This window comes from Venturia canescens, chromosome 3 (genome assembly GCF_019457755.1).
Source record: "Venturia canescens isolate UGA chromosome 3, ASM1945775v1, whole genome shotgun sequence".
In the NCBI taxonomy this organism is placed as follows: domain Eukaryota; kingdom Metazoa; phylum Arthropoda; class Insecta; order Hymenoptera; family Ichneumonidae; genus Venturia; species Venturia canescens.
The window spans coordinates 4,225,517-4,248,182 of NC_057423.1; the positions used below are offsets into that span (position 1 = coordinate 4,225,517).

General features: G+C 43.9%; 2 protein-coding genes across 5 annotated transcripts in view; one reads left to right on the plus strand and one right to left on the minus strand.

Annotated features, from left to right (window-relative positions):
- LOC122407510 (tubulin polyglutamylase TTLL4-like) overlaps nucleotides 1–22,666 on the minus strand; it is a 179,386-nt gene that overhangs the window by 155,533 nt on the left and 1,187 nt on the right. The gene's annotated exons all lie outside the window — the stretch shown is intronic.
- On the plus strand, nucleotides 19,246–22,291 carry LOC122407513 (enhancer of split mbeta protein-like). Its single transcript, XM_043413786.1, has 2 exons — nucleotides 19,246–20,232; nucleotides 20,565–22,291. The coding sequence occupies exons 1-2, from the start codon at nucleotides 20,158–20,160 to the stop codon at nucleotides 21,108–21,110; spliced, it is 621 nt and encodes a 206-aa protein (XP_043269721.1). The 5' UTR covers nucleotides 19,246–20,157; the 3' UTR covers nucleotides 21,111–22,291.

Below are 22,666 nucleotides of genomic sequence, written 5' to 3' on the forward strand. Positions count from 1 at the left end.
TACCTAGACATTAAAAACTATAGCGCCGACGCCCTGGATTACGGAAACAATGGAAAAAAATATACCTAGACATTGAAAACCATGAAGAAATATATCTGGACATCGAAAACTATGGAGGCGCCGACTTAAATGTCGAAAACCTTGCAGTCATCGACCTAGACATCGAAAACTATGGAGCCGTCGATCTGGACATCAAAAACCATGGAGCCGTCGACCTAGAAATCGAAAACTATCAAGCCACCTACGAGAGATGGATTTTGCTTGTGCCCTTGGTGAAAAGGGGTTGAGATCGTTTCTCTACTGCGTATGCACCGACACATCATTCTAACCTCGTACGATGACGCGCGTAACTATTTTTTTCCTGCAAGCTTTGCTCATACAAAAAATAAAGAATGTACGAATGTACATTTGGCGCATTCTTCATTTAAATTCACTCCAATGCTTATCATCAACGATAAGCACGAGTAAAAAAAAGCCCTATCCAACGATTTACTCGATAGCATCATACCTACTAAAAGAACATTAAAAAAAAAAGATTCGGCCACAATACGTGACTCAGATTTTTTAGTAAAACGAACATGTGGTATCCTTTAATCCCTGAATGATTCGATAACATTTCGTGAAATTGACAGCTTAAATTTTGAATACAACGGGGAACTGTTACTTTCCAAATTTTTGAAGCATGAACAGATTCATGGAAATATATAGGTATACAATTTGTATTATGGCACCAGAAAAAAATATATAGATATATAAAATGTATTATGGCACCAGATTTGTCACTAAAGAAAAAACAAATAAACATCAAAAATGTGTGCGAAAAAATGCAACATTTTTTGATGAAATTAAAAAATAAATAATTAATATCTTTTCAATGCGTTAAGCTACAGAGTTCGTAGAGGTCGCGATCGAAAGATAAAAAAAAATAAAAAATACGTCATCTTGCAGGATTCTTTGGAATACTGTAATTATTCAGTTATTAAAGAAAAATTATCGAAAACAGCTGAAAAACACTCTCGCTCCGGTAAAGACTCTCTGGAAGTGACTCGTCATACATAAATGTACTTGTCTCAGAGTCGCTACCGCGACTCTAGATTCAATTCAATACGACTGTACTGAAAACTTCTCAAAACAGCCTAAAAATAAAATTAGAAACACTGCATCATACATTTTTCAATATTAAAGCACTCGGAGTTGTGTGATCTTCGGCAAGCTGTAAAGAGTGATGGAAGTTCCGGCCAAGAAATTCCTCGAAGCGGGTCTTTCTAGATATAAAGAACTACTCTTACCTAAATTTTTGTGAACTTCGGAGTTGATAGAAATCCGTGGTGCACGGTCAAAGTTCGCGATTTTTCGTAAAATTTCGAAAAAGACCAACTTTGGAATGATATCTCTCTAGGCTTCTTCACGCAATCCGAATTTTCGGCATGACTCGCTTGAAAGGTATAAAAAATGAAAAAAATGAGCCATATTAGAAGTCAATTAAGCTAGAAACAAGCCTGTAGCATCAATTTGAAAATGGTCATTTTATTGAAATTTTCAATTCATTTAACGTGATTACAGTGAAAGGCCTCTTGATCTGGACGACTGGACCACGTTTTTCTATAATCTAAATGGTATACTAAAGGAAATGGAACCAGTATTACTTGACGTGAACGTAAAGTTTGTGTGAAGCATCATCTTAAAAAGAGGCAAAAAATGGTCATTTTTTGATATTTATAAGGCTCGTTCTCGTGATCTTGAGCACTTAGAGACTTGAAATTTGGAGATAGTTTTTAAGGTGCTTTAAAGTATCTAAGTTTGAGAAAAATCGCAAGACCCCTCCCGAGAAATTGGGCGAAATCCAATGGATCTGCTCATATATATATTCAATGTATAATGAAAAAATAGTAGAAGCCCTTGAAAGTTGAAAATAAGATACATAATTGTAAAAAAGACCACTTTTTGTAATTCTTTGGAATGTTAACGTGATACTGCCGTGAAGATGCGCATTGGTGGTGATAACTTACAATGTTTATTACGATCTAACTCGAAGAATATACAATTGTACCTGTTTGATTCCGCTGTCACATCAAGCTCTTGCCATGCCACGACACCCGTTTAGTATAGATTTTATTTAGCAATTTTTCCAATCACTCATGCGCGTTTCACGCTTCCAAACGTGTTTAAATACTTGGAACTATCTATTTCGAATACGACTGATATCAGTACGAATCTTAGATGTTTCCGTACTGTTATTTTTCCAATGATTGATGTTCCTTCTTTATCAAAAACAATAATTTGTTTAATTTCACGGAATGATAAGGGCTAGAACTCCTCGAAGCGTTATACAGAAATATTCGATTCACCATTCAGAACCATTGAATAAATTGAAACTCATTAGAAAATGACTGCATGTCATTCTTTTTGCTACTATAAAAATTTATGAAATTCCATGAAAAACTAAACGCTAGAACTTTCCGAAACGTTATACGGAATTGCTCCAGTCATCGATTGGAATCATTACATAAATTGGAGCTCATTAGACGATGAGAGCACCTCATGAGTAAATTTATTTTTATCACTGATGATCATTTCAAAAATTCCGTGAAGCGCTGGAGACTAGAACTCTTCGAAAAGTTATATAGAAACACTTCAATTATCGTTCAGAATCCTCGAACAAACTGGAACTCGCCAGACTACGACAGAATCTCATGGTTAAAGTTTCTTTTCATCGACAATAATAATTATAATAATTCCATAAAGCACTGGAGGCTAGAACTCTTTGGGAAGATATACAGAAAAACTCCAGTCATCATTCAGAACCATTCGATAAACTGAAACTCGTCAGTAGACTACGACAGAATCTCATAGTTGAAGTCAATTCATTTAAATAATGATAGTTTATTAAGTTTCACGGAACGCTAAACGTTACAACTTTCCGAAATGTTATGCAAAAACACTCCATTCATTTTTCAGAACCATTCAAAAAACTGGAACTCGTCAAACTACGACAAAATCTTATGAAGAAAGTTCCTTTTTATCAACAATAATAATTTATTTAATTTCACGAAATGCTACAAGCTAGAACTCCTTGTAAAGTTATACTGGAACACTACGGTCATCATTTAAAACCATTAGATCAACTGGAACTTATAAGAGTATGACAGCATCTCATCGTTCGAGTTTCCTTTTACCTACACTTATCGGTTATCTAAATTTCACGAAATGTTAAATGCTGGAATTCTTTAAAAAATTATACGCGAACACTCCAGTTACCATTTAGAACCATTGAATAATCTGAAATCTGTACGTGTGCGACAGCATCTCATAGTTGATGTTTTTTTTCATCTCCAATTATCATTTTCTTATTTCCACAAAACGCTAAAGGCTAGAACTTTTCAAAAAATTATACAGAACCATTCCAGTTATTATTTAGGATTATTAGGTAAATTGGAATTCTTCAGGGTATATCACCACCATATAGATGAAGTTCTTTTTATCTACAATCAAATAATTCCAAAATTTGCACGATGCGCTGAAAACTAGAACCCTTCAAAAAAATTATACAGAAACACTCTAGTCATTATTCAGAACGATTGAACAAATTGGAACTTATCAGAGTACGAGAACGTTTTACCATTTTAAATATTTTTCGTTAACAACTGTAGGAATGGAACCCGATAAAGTGAACGCATTGGAAATGTAACTTTTCGCTATGGCTCAAAGCAATGAGGAAAAAACAACCCTTCTTCATAAATAATGAACAGTTACGAAAAAAGAAAACATCGCGAGAACGGACCGATTTGGTTGCAATTTGTACGCAAACCTCCAAGAAAGAAGTCATTCAAGAAAATATTGTTATTCGTTTGAAAATGAATTCAAAGAATTTTTTTAGTCGTAACGACTAGCCTTGAAACAGGTCGTTACGACTAAGTATTTTCAAGCGATACTGTCAACTGTTTCCAAGTGGTTTAAAAAAACTTTAACCCATCCTAAGTTCACAGACAAATCTTAAACCAGGCAGTATTACGATATCTGTGGCCCCGAGTTTTGGCCATGCAGTCTTTATATTTGGCCCAAAATAAGACTTTTTTCAAGAGTAACAAAAATCGAAATTCGGCCTTTAAGGGGGTGAAACAGGGGGTTGAAAGTTGAAGCATTATAATGTTTGTGGTCCCTAATTCTGACGATACAGCGTCTATATTCCATCGAAAATCAGACTTTTTTTTAATACACTCAAGATCCAAGTTCGACCATTAAGGGGAAGTGGTTTCAAAGTTGCAGCGTTTTTATAATGTATATTATTTGTGGTCGCTAATTCTGACCATGCAAACTTTTTTAAAAAAAGATAATCGGAACTCAGCCTTTGAGGGGGGAAAATGAGAGACATGAACTTTGCGCATTATATTATTTGGGGTACCTAAATTGTTTTAAAAAAATTTGGAAATTACGTGTGTTCTCTCAGGGGCTCTGCCCCGCGGGGGGCTTCGCCCCCTCGACCCCCCCCCCCCCACCCGTTGATGGTTGCGATCGCAGATATAGTTCCGAAAGGGACACTTCAATTTGAACACCCAGCTTTTGCACACATAAAAAGGAGATTAAAACAAGATCACACCTAAAATTTCAACCGCGGCAAATGTTTTTTAAAATTTTTATTACTATTTTTGTGTGGCGGTAGCCAACTCACGAAGACGCGCACAGAGCACCTTCGATGTGTGTGCGGAATCGTTGGGTAGGTCTGGAACACCTTCGATGTATGTGCGGAATCTTTGGGTAGGTCTGGAGCACCTTCGATGTGTGTGCGGAATCGTTGGGTGGGTTTGAAGCACCTTTGATGTGTGTGCGGAATCGTTGGGTGGGTTTGGAGCACCTTCGATGTGTGTGCGGAATTGTTGGGTGGGTCTGAAGCACCTTCGATATGTGTGCGAAATCGTTGGGTGGGTTTGGAGCACCTTCGATGTGTGTGCGGAATTGTTGGGTGGGTCTGAAGCACCTTCGATGTATGTGCGGAATCGTTGGGTGGGTCTGCAACACCTTCGATAAGTTCCAAATAACTGCCGAACACTTTTTAAATTACTCATATTCTAGAATAGAAACGTCGAATTTCAAGGAAATCTGCCAAAAAATACTTTCTCTTAGAAAAAATTAAAAATCTCTGTTTCACCCCCTTAAAAGCCGAATTTCGATTTTTTTTACTCTTGAAAAAAGTCATATTTCGGGCCAAATATGAAGACTACATGGCCAAAACTTGGGGCCACAAATATCGTAATATCCCCTTAAACCACATACCACTGCAGTAAGCTTGAAGGAAGAACAAAATCATTTTTTTAGCGAAACTCACTCTTAACTAGAAACAGTCCTCACTCAGAGATTTTAACATTCTCATTTCAAAATAATTTCAATCAATCAAAACTAAACCAGAAATTCAAATCTGAAATCGAAAGTGAGTCAAAGAAATCGAAATTTTTTTTTATTCATCTTCTCTACCTACACGAATATGAACCGGTTCTCAAAAAAATAATTGCTTTCTTCAGTCGAAATCTACTGAACAAATTTCGATAAATCTTCCACGAGATCAAAGATCTCAATTCAATGTGTGATTTGATCAAAAAAAATAATTTAAGTAACTGCTATTGTTTAAACTGATCATCTGATGGAGAAAATACTAATAAATCACGTAAGTATAGGTATGCCGAATTTGTCAGTTTTGAAATCGTGTTTTGTTCAAAGTTACGATTTCTCACCAATCAATTGCTACGAGTCAAATTTTTTTTATCGAGGCTGCAATGATAAATTGCATGCATAAATATTTAGCGATAATTGATTCGGAAGAGAATACTCATAAAAAACGCATTCATTTTGAAGGTAGCTGATTGTTAGAGCAAGAGCAAATTTTGCCACGATACATATAGAGTAAGACTTATTTATTACCGATGTATGGTACAAAAGTCTAAATAATTAGAAATTGATCAAATTTGGTGATAATGTTCTTCAATATTAAGTGCGAAAAGACATTTTTTTCAAAATTTTCTTCTGCTTAGTTATCAAGTAATTACCGATTAAAGTAGATTTCTTATGCCCGGAATGAATACCTATATATATATATGGAAACGCTATGCTCATAGACGTGAACTTTAGTGATCAATTACTCGATAACTGTACAGAAGAAAAATCTTAAAAAATTTGTATTGTCAAATTTGGCACTAAAGAATATGTTGACCAAATTTTATAAAATTCTGATCATTTGGAAATTTGTTATGTTTTAGCATGGTTTAGCATGGCAATATTGTAAGCCTGTACCAAATATCCTTAAGCGACAGAGCTGTCTGGCACTATTTCTGTCGTTGGTTACGGCATTCCGATGCCTCATTCATTCGAAGAAATTAATGAATTATCTATCAGTTCTCGAAAAGTTTGATCAACCAACCGAAAAAAAAAATTTTTACATAGCATTGAAATCAAAAATTTTTTTTTTTTTGCAATCAATAAATGAAAAATTGATACTGTATAATGAAATTATAATCGAATAGATCAATTTAGAACTTTTATCATTTGACTCGTATGGAGAATGGAGACTTGAAAAATGATTTTAACCATTCAACGACCCTGCAGACAGCGAAACGCTGCATTGCATTAGATGATGGGCGGTAACAGCACCGATTGGGCTCAGCGCTGCAGCTGTCGACGCCACAGAGTGTACACACCGTGTCGGCACTGTGCAGTCTCGGCAACATCTATGCTTGCATCATGTGACGCTTGTGTGCTGTTACCGTGCCGCTTCTGAAGTGTATGCGAATGCAGCACGTAACGGCACAGTATAAGCACGCCGTGCCGTTACGCCGTGGCGTTAGAAATCAGTCATGTTCGGACAGACATAACGCGTATGTAACGGCACGCGTGCAATGCCGCGTAGTCACCGTGCCGTCACCGTGCAGATACTCTTTTTTGGACTGCACGAATTTCTTTCTGGGATAGATCTCGTCTGGAAGAGCTGGCATCGAATAACGCTCAATATCGATCGGAGGAGCGTTTGACACAGGAATAAAAACAGTGGCCAACATCTCAAAGAGCTTCGGAGACGCGTGTATGCCTATATATTTGTTTTACATGGGCTTTCGGTAAGCAAAAGTGTCTTGGGGGCCTTGTGCTCGTGCTCGACACAATGGGCCCGTGGCACAGGGCGCCCCTCGGCCTCTCGCGTTTCACCAACCTTCGGGGGCAAGGCGACCCGAAGGAAAGACGAAAAAGGAAGGTGCACGCATCGTATACGAAGATTGGGAGAGAAAAAGATGAAGAAAGAGGAGGAAGAATATGAACGATAGAGAGAAAGAAGATCGGATAGGCCGGCTGCGGCTTGGGACTCGTGGGAAAATCGAGCACGTGCGAAACCTCGGGGCCTTCCTCGGCGCCTTCTCTCCCCACCCCCACGCAACAATCGCACCGTCTCGGATCTCTCGCTCCTCTTTTTCTTCTTTTCATCCTTCTCCGGAGCCCCCGCTATTTTTTCGTACTTTCTCTCTCGCTCTCGGGCTCGGTATTCCATGCTCTTGGATGAAATCTAAGACGCTCGCGAAGAGAAAAGGCCGCGCGGAGGAACGGCGGACTTTTTCGTTTCTCACTCCTTTCGTACGGGAGAAAAAAAGAGGGCGGTCACTGCGAACAAAGACGGAGAGAGAGAAAGATCGGTCAAACTTTTGCACGTGAACGCGGGAACGAGGATTACGAATTTCAACCCTACGAATAGGAAGCCAAGAAATATAGAAAAAGAAGAATAAGAAACAGTGAAATAACAGAGGGTCCCTTGTGCCGGAGCAAACTTCCTTCTTCCCTTCTAATCATGATATAGACGAAGCCACACTAGATTTCGAGGAAAAAAACGCCCGAAAAACGCTTCCGTTGACCGAAAATCCGCTCCTCCGTGTGCGCCTCTTCTCAGAACTTCTCGATCGTTTTGACCCAAATTCAAACGTACGTAGAGTCTAATTGCGCCATATTCTCAGACGCGATAATTCCCAAATTACTATACTTTTTGCCGGTTCCCATGCCCCCTCGCAGATCTCAGCTCCGCAAGACCATTTATTTCTAAAACCTCTAACGAACGCACGCAACAAAAAAAACTGGATAAACGCACGGCGCTGCTGCCGAGCCGAAAATCTTTATTACACTTTCATTCACTCGTTTCGTTCCAAGTAAAACTATACGAATGAGAAATTTTCATAGATGCGAGAACGAAACGAAGGAATCGTTGGACTGCTGCGTCAACGGGACGCTCCGACGAGGCTCCCCACATAATCGTCGAGTAATTGGAAACTCCTGAAGGATCCCCGAGTATAATTTGCAGCGAATAGTGGATTTGAAAAACTGTAATAACGGATTACGAGGAGTCGGAGGATCCTCGTTACGCCCGGTCTCGACGCGATCCTGATTTCCTTTACCTCCAAAGTCGCGCGGTTTCCAGGATCAAACGGTTGTCGCGACTCAGCAGCCTCGTTGGCGGCGCCGCATCGCGGCCATTAACCATTTCCAAATTAGTGGGATAATCTCCAGGCCTCTCGAGACTAATCGATTGAAAAAATCGAAACTTTAGAATATTCGTGAACCAGAGAATAACAAATGAGAATCGAGGCGCGGAGCAAGGCACGTGAGTTATTAGCAGCCGATCGATTCGATTGTGCAATCGTAAATTATCCACTCCCCCCAACAATGCCTCTAACACCGACGATTATCTAACACTTTGAACCTCATCGAAAGAAACACGTCCCCGAAAGAGCGAGCTTCATTTGAATATAAAAAGATATTAATTGCGTCAAGATTGCTTAATTACGCGGAATCAATGCTCCAAAATATTCCGTAATTTCGTACTACGATTCTCTCCGCCGAGGTCTCTCACCCTCTTTTACATCCGCGTTATCATATTCGTAGCCTTCGTTTAAGAACAGGCACGTGTACAGAGTAGTAAATGTGCAAAAAACGTGTTAGCTCTCCGACGAGATAAATAACGCTGTACATGCTCGTCTACTGGGGAAATACGACACTTGTACCCGCGAGAATAAAACAGTTTGACGTCATAAATTTATAAATGCCAAATATAGAGTGTGCTTCTTACGAGAGTAGATCAATAACGTCGAATTTCGCACGAATTTGAGTAAACATCAATATTACATAAAACGTAGACAGAAAGGCGCGAAAAAATGATAAATTATTAAAGCAGAATACGTAACACAGCGATGACAGCGATTGTTGTACTTCATAATAACATCGATGTCATTGTCCGCCACACCGAAAATGTGAGGGCAAATATTTTCTAGCAACGTTCATTGTGTTTGATATTCAGCGTGCTCCGAATTGAAAGAAACTCGTCGTTTACCGTTGCGAAATCGTTTTTCGGAGAGGTCGTAGCTGCGTTTACGGAGAATCCGTGGTAAAAATCATTCCCCGCAACAATGTCCGTGGGTCTGTTACTTTTCTTTTGTCTCCAGGAGATTGAGCAGGTTTTTATTGGAAGCCGATGAATTGATTGGCCGATGGGACGGCTGAGAAAACACGCGGACACGGACTCATCGGTTTACGCTAATCCTCGTTAAAAGCCGCGTGGAAATGAGTGCGAGAATGAAAAACAGAGAATCGCGCGTGGAGCTTGTCTCGGTGACAAACTGCACTCGGCAATTAGCGATAAATTCGTTTTCTCTCTCTCTCTCTCTCTCTCTCTCTTGGCGTCCTCGACGTCGCGCCTGTTCCAGCCCCGCGCACGGGCAACGAATGCACGACGTTTCTCCGGCACGCAGGATGTCTAGTGTACTCGGCAACGTTTCAACCAAGATCCACCTTCGCTAGTGAGCATTTTCACGCGCGTGTGGATGGATGAACGTGCACGAGGACGGTGATGTGCGAAAAGTGCATAAATCGGTGTACAAGCCTGCATATGTACGCGAGCCGAGTGTCCGGACGGCACGTGACTGGAGATTCTCGCAGTCGCATCGCGAGCTACGTGAACAAAGTGGAAATCCAGCTAGACACGTGCCGGAGCGAAGGCCACGAAATTCAATTGCTCGCCGTCCTGCTAATGCGCTGCTTCGTAAAGTTCCTAGTGAGACGCAACAACTGCTCGTGTCGGACCTGATCAGTCATTACCGGTTGTTCAACAGTCCATTGATCGATGGAAGAGATCGCAGTGAAGAAAAAAAATAAATAAAAACCGTTGAAAAGAGAGATCGGTGGATCGCTGGGGAAGGGAAAAACCTCGTCTTTTTCTATGGCGGCTGACTAGAATCAGCGTTGACGAGGACCCGGAAACGGGAGTTCCCGAGCAAGCTTTTCGGCTCTCACGTCAACTTGAGAGAATAAGCGGCGATCTCAATGCGCAAACGTATACGTTCCTGGTGCTTATTCACGGCTCGCGATAGCATCGTAAAAAAATGCAAATGTGCAGCATTCGTGTGACATCGTAATAGAGGTGAGTGACGGTGAGATATGTGGAAAGAGGCGAAAGACTGACAGTAAGAATGAGTGCCGTTCGCGGTGCTGATTTACGCTGCAAATCTTGAATAGTAACATCGAGTGTCTCGTATATGTAAAAGAGCGGCATGATTCATCGGGATTGAAAAAAAAAAAAAAAGCGAGGACAGGAACCGAGAGAATGAACATCGATGCTGGTGCATCGTAATGCAAATACAAACTACTCACGTTGAAACGAGGGCCGTCGTCGTCCCAGTTCCGCGTCACGAGCGATCGCCGTCTTTCACCATTTTGTCGAATCACTTGACTAATTGCGAAAACAAAAGAGCCGTAGGTCAAGCTGGGCTCGATGCGATAATCAAAGTCATGAAAAATGTGATTATTCATGGGTCGCTCGAACTCCGGCAAGGGTTCCTGCGATGACTGGGTTACCAGGCAAAATGGCTGGCCTCGTACGTCACGGTGCGGAAATCGATAAGATCCACACGAGCACGTGCCACGAACCTCCGTACAAGTATAGATATATCAGAGCTAACGGAAGGAAAAGAAGAGAGAACAAAAACGAGGAGGCGCCACACAATTAAAAGCTGCGAGGGGCGCACCTTCGGGTGCGGAAACATTTTTAAGCAAAGGGGCACGAGAAATAACGCGTGAGGGGGACACGCTCAGTCGAACATGCGCGTGTGCATGTGCGAGTGCATGCTTCGGTGAGAAAGAGAGAAAGAGAGCGTGCCAGGTGAACACGACTCCGTGGGAATGCATCCTCAGCATAATTGCAGTCAGCTACCTATCTTGTACCGAGAAGTCTGAACTCGAGCCAAACGAACGTCGAACTAAATTCTACTTTTCTCAGTCTTCCTCCCTCTCTCACTCTCTTTTGTTATCCGAGAAGAGAACGATTGTCGTTCATTGTACTCATTGTTCTACAAATACACCTTGGAATCGAAGACACATATTCCGTTAATTTTTATTGAAACGTTGGAACCGTTGAATCAGTTTACTTCTGGGGGGATCAACGATAGGGGAAATTACTGGGTTTTCATAAGCAGAACGTGCAACAAATCTTGGGTTTGTTCCCACTGCACGAGGCTGAAGTTTGCAACGTTGGAGTCCAACGAAATGATGTAAAAAACCCTCGAATAATTCCAGTGATTCCCCAATTTCTGGCGAATTTGCAATTCGTAGTTTTCCAACCTGCGCCGATACTTCGTGGAGTAAAAAATTGGGGAATTACAAAGGTTTTTCCATCCACTTCCTTGCGGACTCGAACGTTGCAAAGTTCAGCGTCGTTCCCACTGCGGCTAATCGGAATGAAAGCGAATCAAGCAGAGAGTCGACCCGATGCGAATCTCTGCGAAAACCGAAGCCCCCTGGAGCGCTCCAAAAATGAAATGCTCTCTCCCGAATGAAAAGCGATTGCGTTGTTCTTAATACTGAAAAATCGTTCGAGCGACTCGATGACTAACGAAAGCCTGGAAAAAATTTGGGCTTACCTTACCACGTGGCCTGCTCCCATTTTTCCGAAACAATCTGGCCCGTGAATCAGAAAATATTCGGGCATATCCGGAGGGTTTCTCACGAGTTGGCAGGGCAAAGAAACTAGAAAAAATTAAGCACGCGATGCGAGCCCATTTTCATCCATATCATCATCCCCCCCCCTCCCCACCAGACCGGATCTCGCAGCAGTCACACGAGTTTCCACGCGCCGAGCCCCTCGCATTTGACCCGCATGACGATTATCATCGCGAGTACTTACTTTTCCTACGACGACCTAGACGCGAGCGCGTGCGAACGAATGTTCCGCGGTTTTGGGTTCCGAAGTGTCTGTCAGATTGGCCGTCAAGGGTGACGTTTTATTAAGTGGGGGAATTAGTCCCATGACCCAGAGGCTAACAGGGGGAAACTTTATAGGTGTGTAAATTCAGCGGCGAGGGGCGGGCGAAGGGACGAGACAACAGACGATGTTTGCCCCACGTGCGCCCGCGGGAAAAGAGGGGAACGAGGAAGTCACGGCTGAAACATACACGGCAATGTGTATTACTGGCAGCATTCGATGAGAGTGTGCGGCACGAGCCAAACGAGAAGTGAACATATGTTGAGAGAGCGATCGCAACAGCTGATGGGCTAGTGAGAAAATGAGTATTTTAATGCCTCGGAAATAAATTTACGAACCGTAGGATGATTTTCTAGCTCACGTTTTAATCCGTGTAATAAAATCATTTCTTCACATGAAAAGCAAGAGGACTGAATAGCAAAAGAGGAAGCTCTCGCGAGTCGTACGAATTGAGTTCAATCCTGGGGCTCGAGAACTGCGGAGCCTAACGAGCGATCTCATTGCGCATGAAAACGGGCACTGGCTCCCGCGTTGGACGAATCGTAATAGCGAAAATGAAGATTCCGAAGCGAGGGATCGTCCGAGAGACGCAAAGATCGAGAGCGGAGGGACTCGAAACGCCGGCGGCCACTTTATATATTCGTTCTCCTGGGTTCGATTTCTCCTTATCAATGTTAATCGACGCTTGGATTAAATACGCTCGAAGGATATGCGGGAGCCGAATGAGACGAGTCGGGGAAAAGAACGACGGTCCGAGGGGCTTCTGAAGTCGTTAGAAAAATCATTCCGACTTAATTGCCTGATGGATCGATGTGCCTCGCAATCTCGAGGAAATCAACATTTTGATCGATCATTCGGCTCGCCCGGTTTAAAGAGCGACAGAGACGCCCGGTCATTTGGCTTGTTTGTGAAACTTTTGTTTCACAGGTTTGATCGATCGGCCGTGTATTTCACCGTTCGATTTCAAAGTCCTTCAGAGCACTCGTTAAAAACTCTTCCGGCCAGAATATTCGTTGAAATGTAAGCGAACGGAGAGCGTTGTACGCGAAGGAGCGAAAATTTTTTCGAGTATTTACAATCCTCCGGTATCCGCAGACGCGGTCACGTTCGAGACGCGATAAAACAGCCCGTTTTGCTGAGTCCACCAAGCTGCAGTTTCTCCGCGACACTGAAGTTTGCAAAGATTCTTATGAAATAAAAAATCGGTGAATTACGAATATATATTATCGTCGATTCAAGCGATTTTCGTCACTCGAAATGCCCGGTTGAATGTTCAAGATACTGAAAAGCTGGCAAATTAAAATCTCCGCACGTTCCAACGGAGCAGAATTCAACGTCGTTGCGCGCAGAAACAACTGAGCGTAATTGCATCCCGCACAATATAATACGGAGCCCAGTGTCACGTGTCAAGCTCCCACAGCACGTGGCGCCGAGTGTCTTCTCTCAGCGTGTTTATTATCTCGCTGCTCCGCGAGCGAATATGTATTACGGATTATTCTCCATAATTGCACCCCGCGAGAGACGAGAAGCGCGTCCGAGAATTCGGCTCGGGAATCTCGACAGCGCGTGCGCATGTGTCTCAATTCATTAATTGTCCTCTTCATTGGATAGGATACGCGAGCGAGGCTGTGCGTATGAATTAAAATGGCACGTGTCAGGGAATTGACTTCGTAAAGCAAACCGAGTGTTTTCGCCCTAGGCACGACGCGACGCCTTCATCGTCGTAGCATGCCCGCAAACGTGACACGCTCCATTCTTTACTTAGAAATTTTGTACATCGCTCTTAATATACATAAATCCATATTAAAACGGAGAGACACGTGGATATCGCGATTAGGAAGCAATGCAGTTTTTTATCTGCTCCTCGCTATTGGCTTTTTCGAGGTTATCGAGACATGGGCAGAAACCGGCTTCTTTCTGACTCTCTACTCAAAAACAACGCTGCTCCAAGCAGCCCTTATTTCAAATTGCAAATCAATACAACGCAATATGCCTCCCCTTTTGTCATTAAGGAAGTTGAGTCAAGTGTAAACAAAAAAATCAGTTAAATTTTCAGACAGTTAAGGAGCGTCGTTGCTGAGAAAAATCAATAACAATTTGGGCCAAATAACATGAAACCTTATCAAAGTCAAGACACATTCGGTGATATCTCCGTTAAAAATGATGCTAAAAATATGAAATTTTTTGGGCTAGCTGAATAACGTCAATTTTTTTTCAGATTTATTAGGAGATTTGCTGAGATTATATTAATAATAATCTGTTTCCCGTGCAGTTTTTTGAGACTAGGATCGTCAGCGTCCGTGTTTTCGACTGAGCTTTCACCAGTTTTTCGTCTTTTTTTTCCCAACTCTTCTTTAAAGGGTACGCAACATTGCCGAACTGTAAACTGGCCTAACTTTTGAAAGCTACAGGTCATCATAACTTTTGGGTAAAAAAATGACTTTCTCAATAATCTGTGTTATTCGCCTATAGACGTGTTGAAGAGTAGAGGCGTTATTTATGCACGAAATAAAAATCTTCAGAGTGGAAATGTTATCGAGTAGATTTATAAGAGTCGAGTTATGCTGCGGCGAGTCAAAAATTCCACTCTCAGTAAATGTATTCAACAACAGTTCTCCTCTAAATGCATGTTTAAAGAGCGGAGCTGTTATCGAGTAAGATGCGATGAGTATAGTTGTACGTAGCTACTAGTTAACAACTCTATCGGTAGCCATTCTCGATAACCGCTCCTTAAGGTAGTTCATACACGAAACGATTTTCTTAAGAAAGTCTTGAAATTGAGTTTAAATATGAAGAAAAATAAACAGAGTTCTAGGGACTATGCGTAAAAAATCGTTCATCTTTCCACGTAACGGATGAACGCTTCTTACGAAGTTTATGAAAAGCGTAAAAATGAGGCGCGAAGAGGATAGTTGTTATTCTGCCGAGAGATACAAAATCCAATGAAACGTCGATTTACGATGCTGAAGTTTCCAACGTTGGAGTCCAACGAAATGAACGAAAAAAACGTTTTTAATTCACCAATTTTTTATTTCACGAATCGTTGGTGCAGCTTGAAAAACTACGAATCGCAAATTTGGCAGGGAACAAAATAGGAGAATTACTGGAATTATTGGAGAGTTTTTTTTCAATCATTTCGTTGGACTCCAACGTTGGAAACTTCGGCGTCATGTCGATTTGGACTTGACGCGAGACGTTCTGCAGCAGGAAAGTTCAGAAGCGTCATTGAAATGCTGGAAAAATCACTCGGACTTCAGCGGCCTGTTGAATAACTGCGTCAAAAGGATCAGTAGCAGCGTCTCTTACGGTGATAAAAGTAGCTCGAGAGTGGGCTCGTTAGAATTTCCGAAGAACGCGAAAATAGAGAGAAGATTCGAGGATTCCGGAGCGATAAACGGAGGCTCGTTTTTTGATCTTACATTTCGGGCGCGTTCGCTCCGAAGTTTCTCTGGTTTCAGCGAGGAGAGAAAAAATGAGGCTCCTCTGTATAATCTACGGGAGGGAGAGGAGTATTTTGCCTCGCGCTCGGAGATTATCGTGTGAGAGAAAGAGCACGGATAGCGAGGAGGGAGCCAAGTGCGAGTATGTAATTTTCGAGAATCCGCGTGGTCGGACGCTTCCAGGAGCTGGGGCAGCGCACACAACCAGTGTAAGAGGAAATCTCGCACATGTTAGCCTCCCAAAGGGTTACATGTGCACACCCATAAACGTGTGCACAAATACTACGAATATGAGAAATCTCGGGAGCGCTCCGAAAAAACTATCACGAACGGAGAGAAAGAGCGATGGGAAAAAATGAAGATTGTACAAGAAATTCCAGTCGAGTTAGTCCCAAAAATCACTTCCCGAGCCCGATGAGATTTCCTGAACCGGGGCCCTTTCGATATGGCCGATTTACAATGGGCTTGGAAACCGAATGAAAGTTCCGGAACAATTTGGAAGATCGTCGACGCCACTGGAGCGTGGGTGAATAAATCAAATTTTCCTGATAATCGTCCCACCAACGACGTCGAAGTTTGCAGCGTTGGAGTCCAACGAAATGAACGAAAAAAATATTTGTAATTGAGCAATTTATTATTTCACGAAATCATTGGTGTAAGTTGAGAAACTACGAATTGCAAATTCGCTATGAAACAAAAATGGATAATGACTGTAATTATTGGAGAATTTTTTTACATCGTTTCGTTGCGGACTCGAGCGTTGCAAACTTCAGCGTCGTTCCCATCAATGGGAATCATTCGCAAGAAGCAATCGCGAGGGATCGAGCTCGGATCGAACCTTCGTTGCTAACGAGCGTCCTTGATTTAGAGCTCCGAAAACTTTTCCTTCGTCCCGCACCGGCGTTTTCGTGCCTCATTTATTTCCGTTTCTCCGTTTGCTCGTTTTTTATGTTCTCTTCTGAGTAGTCGGAGGGTTTGAGTCCGAGGCGGCCCATAGATTACGTGAACGCGAATTGTATCTCACGGTTAAATATCGTGTGTACATACGTGTATGCGTGTACGCGATGTAGCGGAAAACGGTAGAGACTGCCCCGTGTATAATTATTCGGTGCGAACGACGTTTAACTACCGTCGACCGCGCGCGAGAGGCAAAAGTGGCGGGACGAGAATGGCGAGAAGGGTGGAAGGAACGGGCAAAATTAGCGGGATGCGCTTGCCTCGGCGTTGGGCGAGATGCTGCGCCCATCCCGGCAGCTACGCTCGTTCGAGAACGCGATAAAAAAGGATAAATAACGCTGATAAAAAAGGAAGGCGAAGGTAAGGAAACGCGAAAGGAGATGGGACGGGAATGGGGCGAGGGGAGGGAAAGTCTTCGGAGGAGATACGACGAGACGCCGCCTCTTTCGATTGCTACGAGATTTTTGCTTCCCCGAAGTATTATACAACCCGGCACGACCTCTCTCTCTCTCTCTCGCCTTTTTTTCCTCAGCTCCGCGAAAGAAATCGAGAAAAGAAAGAACCTTTTTGTATTTTAACTTTAACATGTACAACGATGGAAAAAAATCGTTTCGTAAAAAGTGTTTAGCAAAAAAGATTCTCCTCGAAATTGTAAGGTTGAAATTTCTCCTCGCACGGATCACGAAACGTTGAGGGAGAGCGAATTCACGTTTGACCAGCAATCCCGCTAAAAGCCTCTTTCAAACTGCTAGCACAAACATGAATTTTTCTTTCTTCCTGCAATCATAACGAAAACTTTGAATAAAAATGAGGATTCTGTCGAAAAAATGAAACTGAAGAGACTCGCGGACGCCAATCCGGAGCTCCGAGGTCCGTGAAGGATCCGCCGGAACTCGTGAGTTCCTCGTGCTCTTGACGCAGCATCGAATATTATTATCGTTTCATCGCGCATTTTTTAGCCGTCCGGACAGAAAATTGCTCAGCATCCGGTGAAAATGAAAGAAACACGCGCAGTGACGAGCGCGTGAGTACGCCGCGCGGGAGCGAGAACGCGCGGTGCAATTACGATCGTATTAGAGCCGAGGATGCGGAGGTTTCATGGGACTCGTGCGTGCATGGGAGGTGTGAAAAAATGAATGTACGATCATCCGGTGCTCGCAGAAATGATTAATAATAATGCGAAAAAGCTTATTTCTCTCCCCCCTTATTCCACGAACGTTTTTTCCCTTGGCGATCCTTTCGATATGTTACGATCCCGCAAAGCCCGCGCGCGATATCGCGAGATTAAAAATCGCAATGTTTCTCGCGTGTGCGTCCGTTACGACGGCGCTAAATCGTTTGGCGGAAGATTCGCGCGCGAGACGCTCACGCGACAGTCGCGCGCGCGCGCGAATGATTAATTCATCGCGAGCTATAAACTCGCGATCGCACTTTGTGCATAATCCTGCTGTGTGTGTACGTTTATTTCAGTGTTTATTTGTCGATGTCGATCCGAGCTCCGTACTCGGCACCGCGTCGGCCTGCGAAACGCTCCTCGTATTTCTATATATACAAACGTCTCTAGATGATGTTTTAACAGGGCTTCGCTGAGCCTCGCTCGAGAAAGGATACCGATCGCAAAGCGAACAACCCGAGCTTAGGATTAAAGAGCCCCGGAGAACTCGACGGTCTTGCGCCCAGCACGCTCCGACTGTCTCGAATGATCAATGATTATTCGCGTTGCTGTGAGTAAAGAGAAAAAAACGTGATCGTCAGCGCACCGAACTCGGACGATCGTTTCTTTTTCCTTAGGCAAAAAATGGCTGCATTTCGAACAAGATTTCCTAGCAAATGGCTCGTCGCTTGATAAATTAAATCGTTTCTTAATAAACTTTCGACTCGAAATTCTGTTTGAGAAAACGAGTCGGTTGAGTGCGCGCGAAATAATATCAGCGGGATCCTCAATCGACTGCGTCATCGCGGCTTTCGAATGCGACAACTTCGAAAAGGTGATTGCGGCGTCGACGGCGGGGGGGTTTCGTAGGAGTCTCGCGCGCTATCTCGGCGAATGCGGAGCACAGATGATAAAACGAAGTGGAACCGTGAGACAGCGGCGCGGGCCGGCGAGAAGTAAGACCGCGGCGTCGTGTCGTTTCGCCGCGTCGCGAGTTCCATATTTATATAAACGAAGGTGGATAATTGGAGCTACCGTGACTATTATTAAGTCGAGTAACTTTTCCGCAGGGAGTAGCAAGAACCGGGGAGAAGGAGGAGAGTGCAGGAAAAACGAGGGAGATTGGAGCCCGGAGTAATGAGAGGAGCGCGCGGGAAAAACGAAGCAGAGGATTGCGGAGTAAGGTGGACGCGGACGGAAAGCTAATGGGGTACCGCGGGGGAACGGGCGGCTCGCGCCCGATCCCCGAGAGCCGAAGACTCCGCATAGATAAACCTCCGGCGACACACGGGCTCGGGCGCACACCGATGCGCGCGTACACGCAGTAACACTTATTTGCAGGACGGAGGGAAAGAGAGAGAAGGCAAAAGCAAAAGAGTCGCGAGGAGCGAGCCGAGCACAAGTCGAGCGTGTGCTCGCGCACGGCGCGGCGCATAGGCCTCGTTTGCTGCTGCTGGTTTCCTCGCGCCGCGACGCAAACCGTACGAATCGTCCCGAGAATGAAAAGGGCTCGGGGAAGCGAGGATACCGAGTGCAAAGTTCATTGGATCAAGCCCTTGTGCTCTCTCTCTCTCTCTCTCTCTCTTCGACGACTCCTATATAACTGTGTGTGACTACTCGCGTTTTATTGATGCGTGCATATCTCGCGCAACGGCTGAAACATATACGTATATAGAGAGGAATAAAAGGAAGGAAAGGGGACAGAAAGATGGAGTTTTGAAATGAGATAAACGAGGACGGTGGAACGGTGACGATGGCTTGGTTGGTGTGGGCGCGTGTCTGGCAGCTGCCGCTTACAGGTGGTGTGCTCGGGCTTGGGAACCAACCTCTACGTTGCGTTCCCACGGAAGGCCCGTTCCCCACTCTCCCCCCCGCTGCCCGGCCCCGCCGCAGCCAGACTCTACCCCGTCACCCGAGGGGCCCCGTTGCCCTCTCCAAGCCCCCTCGACTTCTTCCTTCCTCGTCATCTCGTCGTCCCCACCGCTCCGAGGACCTCCTCGCTATATAAGCCCCGTCGGGAGCGCTATAGCACCAATTTCACATTGAAACTCGCACCGTACGGATCTCGCTCCGAACAGGACGCACAGTCGCACACGAGAATTCATCCGGTGCGCATTTACCGTTGCTATTTAGACACGAGTTCTTTGGGCAACGTGCTTCTTCGAGTCCCAACGTGCCTGCGCAGTGAAACTCCGCTTTTGTTTGTTTAACGCGATCGACGGGCAAACGCGATTTTTTCATTTCGTGCTTCTCAGTGACCTCGTGATTTCACCGATCAGTGAACCTCGCGCCATATCGAGGATTTACTTCCAACGGAAAGGACACCTCGAATCACCATGCAAATGCACGAGCAAATGATCATCGTCGATGGACAAGAACAACCCATCTCCAGAACCTACCAATACAGAAAGGTAAGCATCGTGCTTTTTACGGAAATTCGATCGCTTTCGTCACTTTTTTTATTATCTTCAATGGTCACTCAAGAAAATTAATAAACGAATCCACGACTCCGAAATTCCGAGAAATCAACTTTTTTCCTCTCGCTTCGACGGCCCAACGAATTCGTCATCACTTTCCTTGAAAAAAACTGTCGAAAATTTCAATTCCGAATCCTCAAGAATTAGTTTGTGAGATTTTTTCGTCGAACGAGAAAATTGAAGCAAAATTCAATCTCGTCTTTCCGCGTCGAATTTCATTAAAAGAATAACCGTCGTCTAAAGAACGTGTTTTTTATAATGTTCAGGTTATGAAACCGATGTTGGAGCGCAAACGTCGTGCCCGCATAAACCGTTGTTTGGACGAGCTGAAAGATCTGATGGTGACAGCGCTCGCGGGTGACGGCGAGAACGTGGCCAAGTTGGAGAAGGCGGACATACTGGAGCTGACGGTGCGTCACTTGCACAAGTTACAACGCCAGCAGAGACTATCGGCAAATCCGGTGATCGATGCGGACCGTTTCCGGGCGGGTTACACGCACTGCGCGAACGAAGTTTCGCGTTGTTTGGCCGCGACGCCGGGAGTCGACGTTGCGCTGGGCACGAAGCTGATGACGCATCTTGGGCACAAACTTAACGCGATGGACAAAACTGGACCGTTGACGATCCACGTGTCGGCCCCGCAGGCCTCGCCATCGAGCAGCGAGAGTTCGTCGAGCGAGGATTACTCGATGCCGTTGACACCGGCCTCGAGTCAGCCGTCGCCGATCGTGCGATCGGAGATCGAGACACCGACTCATCAGGGGCTCTTGCAAGTCGCCAAATCCCAGGAATCGGTTTGGAGACCGTGGTAGAAAGTGTGACGATTCGTCGTGGCGCTTCGAGCCCGAATAAACCGGCGGATGCTCGCGATCGAAACCGCGATTAATTGGTAAAGCAGAAGAAAACCGCCGCTTCGATGCTCTCGAGAGGATCGCCGAGAATCAAAAACTACCGCGATCCTCACGACGACGTACGAAATAATAATTCTCGATGCGATCGAAGCGAGCAGCAAGAAGAAACCGAACGACCGATCGAGGCTCAAGATTTTTCAACTTACGCGAGACTCGGTATCGCTGGAACGAGAGGAAAACTCCGAGGATGACGAAGACCGACGAACGCCCCTGTGCGCGTCACCGGACACCTTCGCCATTCACTATCGAGCAGAAAGATAAAACAAAGAAGAGAGACGGAGAGATACTCCGCGATATAAAATTAGCTGTTAAGGTACTCTTGCTCAAGTCGCTCGTCACGACGATACAAGAGGGAGAAGGAGGGGCAAGGGATTTCGCGAGTTCTTAATATAGACGAAAGTTCCGAATCACTCAAACACGATTTCGACGCTCAAGAACTCGCGTCTCAACGCTCTCGGATCTCGATTATGATGAATCAAAGTGTGAACGAGATGAGAGGGTTCGTCGGAGCCCTCGAACAAGCTTTAATACAAATGTATATACAAATCTATTGAATCAGTGGCCTCCGTCGAGAGCGAATTATTTTTTCCTCTACTTTTCAAATCTCGCGAGAAAAAAATAATCCGAAATCGTTTACTTGTATTTTTATACAAAAAAGTAAATATTCGAGCTCGAAGATGGAAGATGTTGGAAAAAAAATCACGAGGCAATTGGCGCGTGCAATGGTATGAAGAGGAAAAGCCTTTTTCTTGTTACGTTAACTCCCGAAGAACCGTTTAACGAAATTCCCCTGCGTGGGAACAAAAAAAAACGATTCAAGGTCGTGACCGATTGAAATCCTTAACAAAACGTTAGCTCAATCGATATGCAGAATTTGAAACATTGTTAAACACACACACACACACATACACACACACACACACACACAAAGGGGCGACCAATTACAATTTTATGAAATGTTTTATGGGGAGGATCTTGTGATAGAGAAACTTGTACCTGTGATATTTACTGGAAGCAAATGATGATAGAACTTTTTTTAAATAATTATGAAAATAATAAAAAAAAATGTTTTCTCAACGAAATTTAGTCTCGGCATTTCATTCCGACTATTCCCACTCCACCGACTCCTTTTTCTCGCTAATTTCCTGCTCATTTATTCGCCCAAAGTGGGCTGAAAAAATCGAGTTATTCTCAGAGCCCACGAGTTCTATTCGTGAATGATTATTTTTTTTTTTTTTCTTTAATCGTGATAAGAGAAAAAATCGGGCCGTCAGCAACTTCAGGATTCTTCGATGAATGACTCTCCTCCTGACTCGTATTTAACCGACATTATAATAACCGCATAATCGATAACCGGTCGGACCGGTAAACTTGTTTCGAAAAATCGATAAATCGGAGGCTCATCGCTCCGCCTCGCGATCGCAAACTCCGGACGAAATTCGAACGTGTTTCTTTCT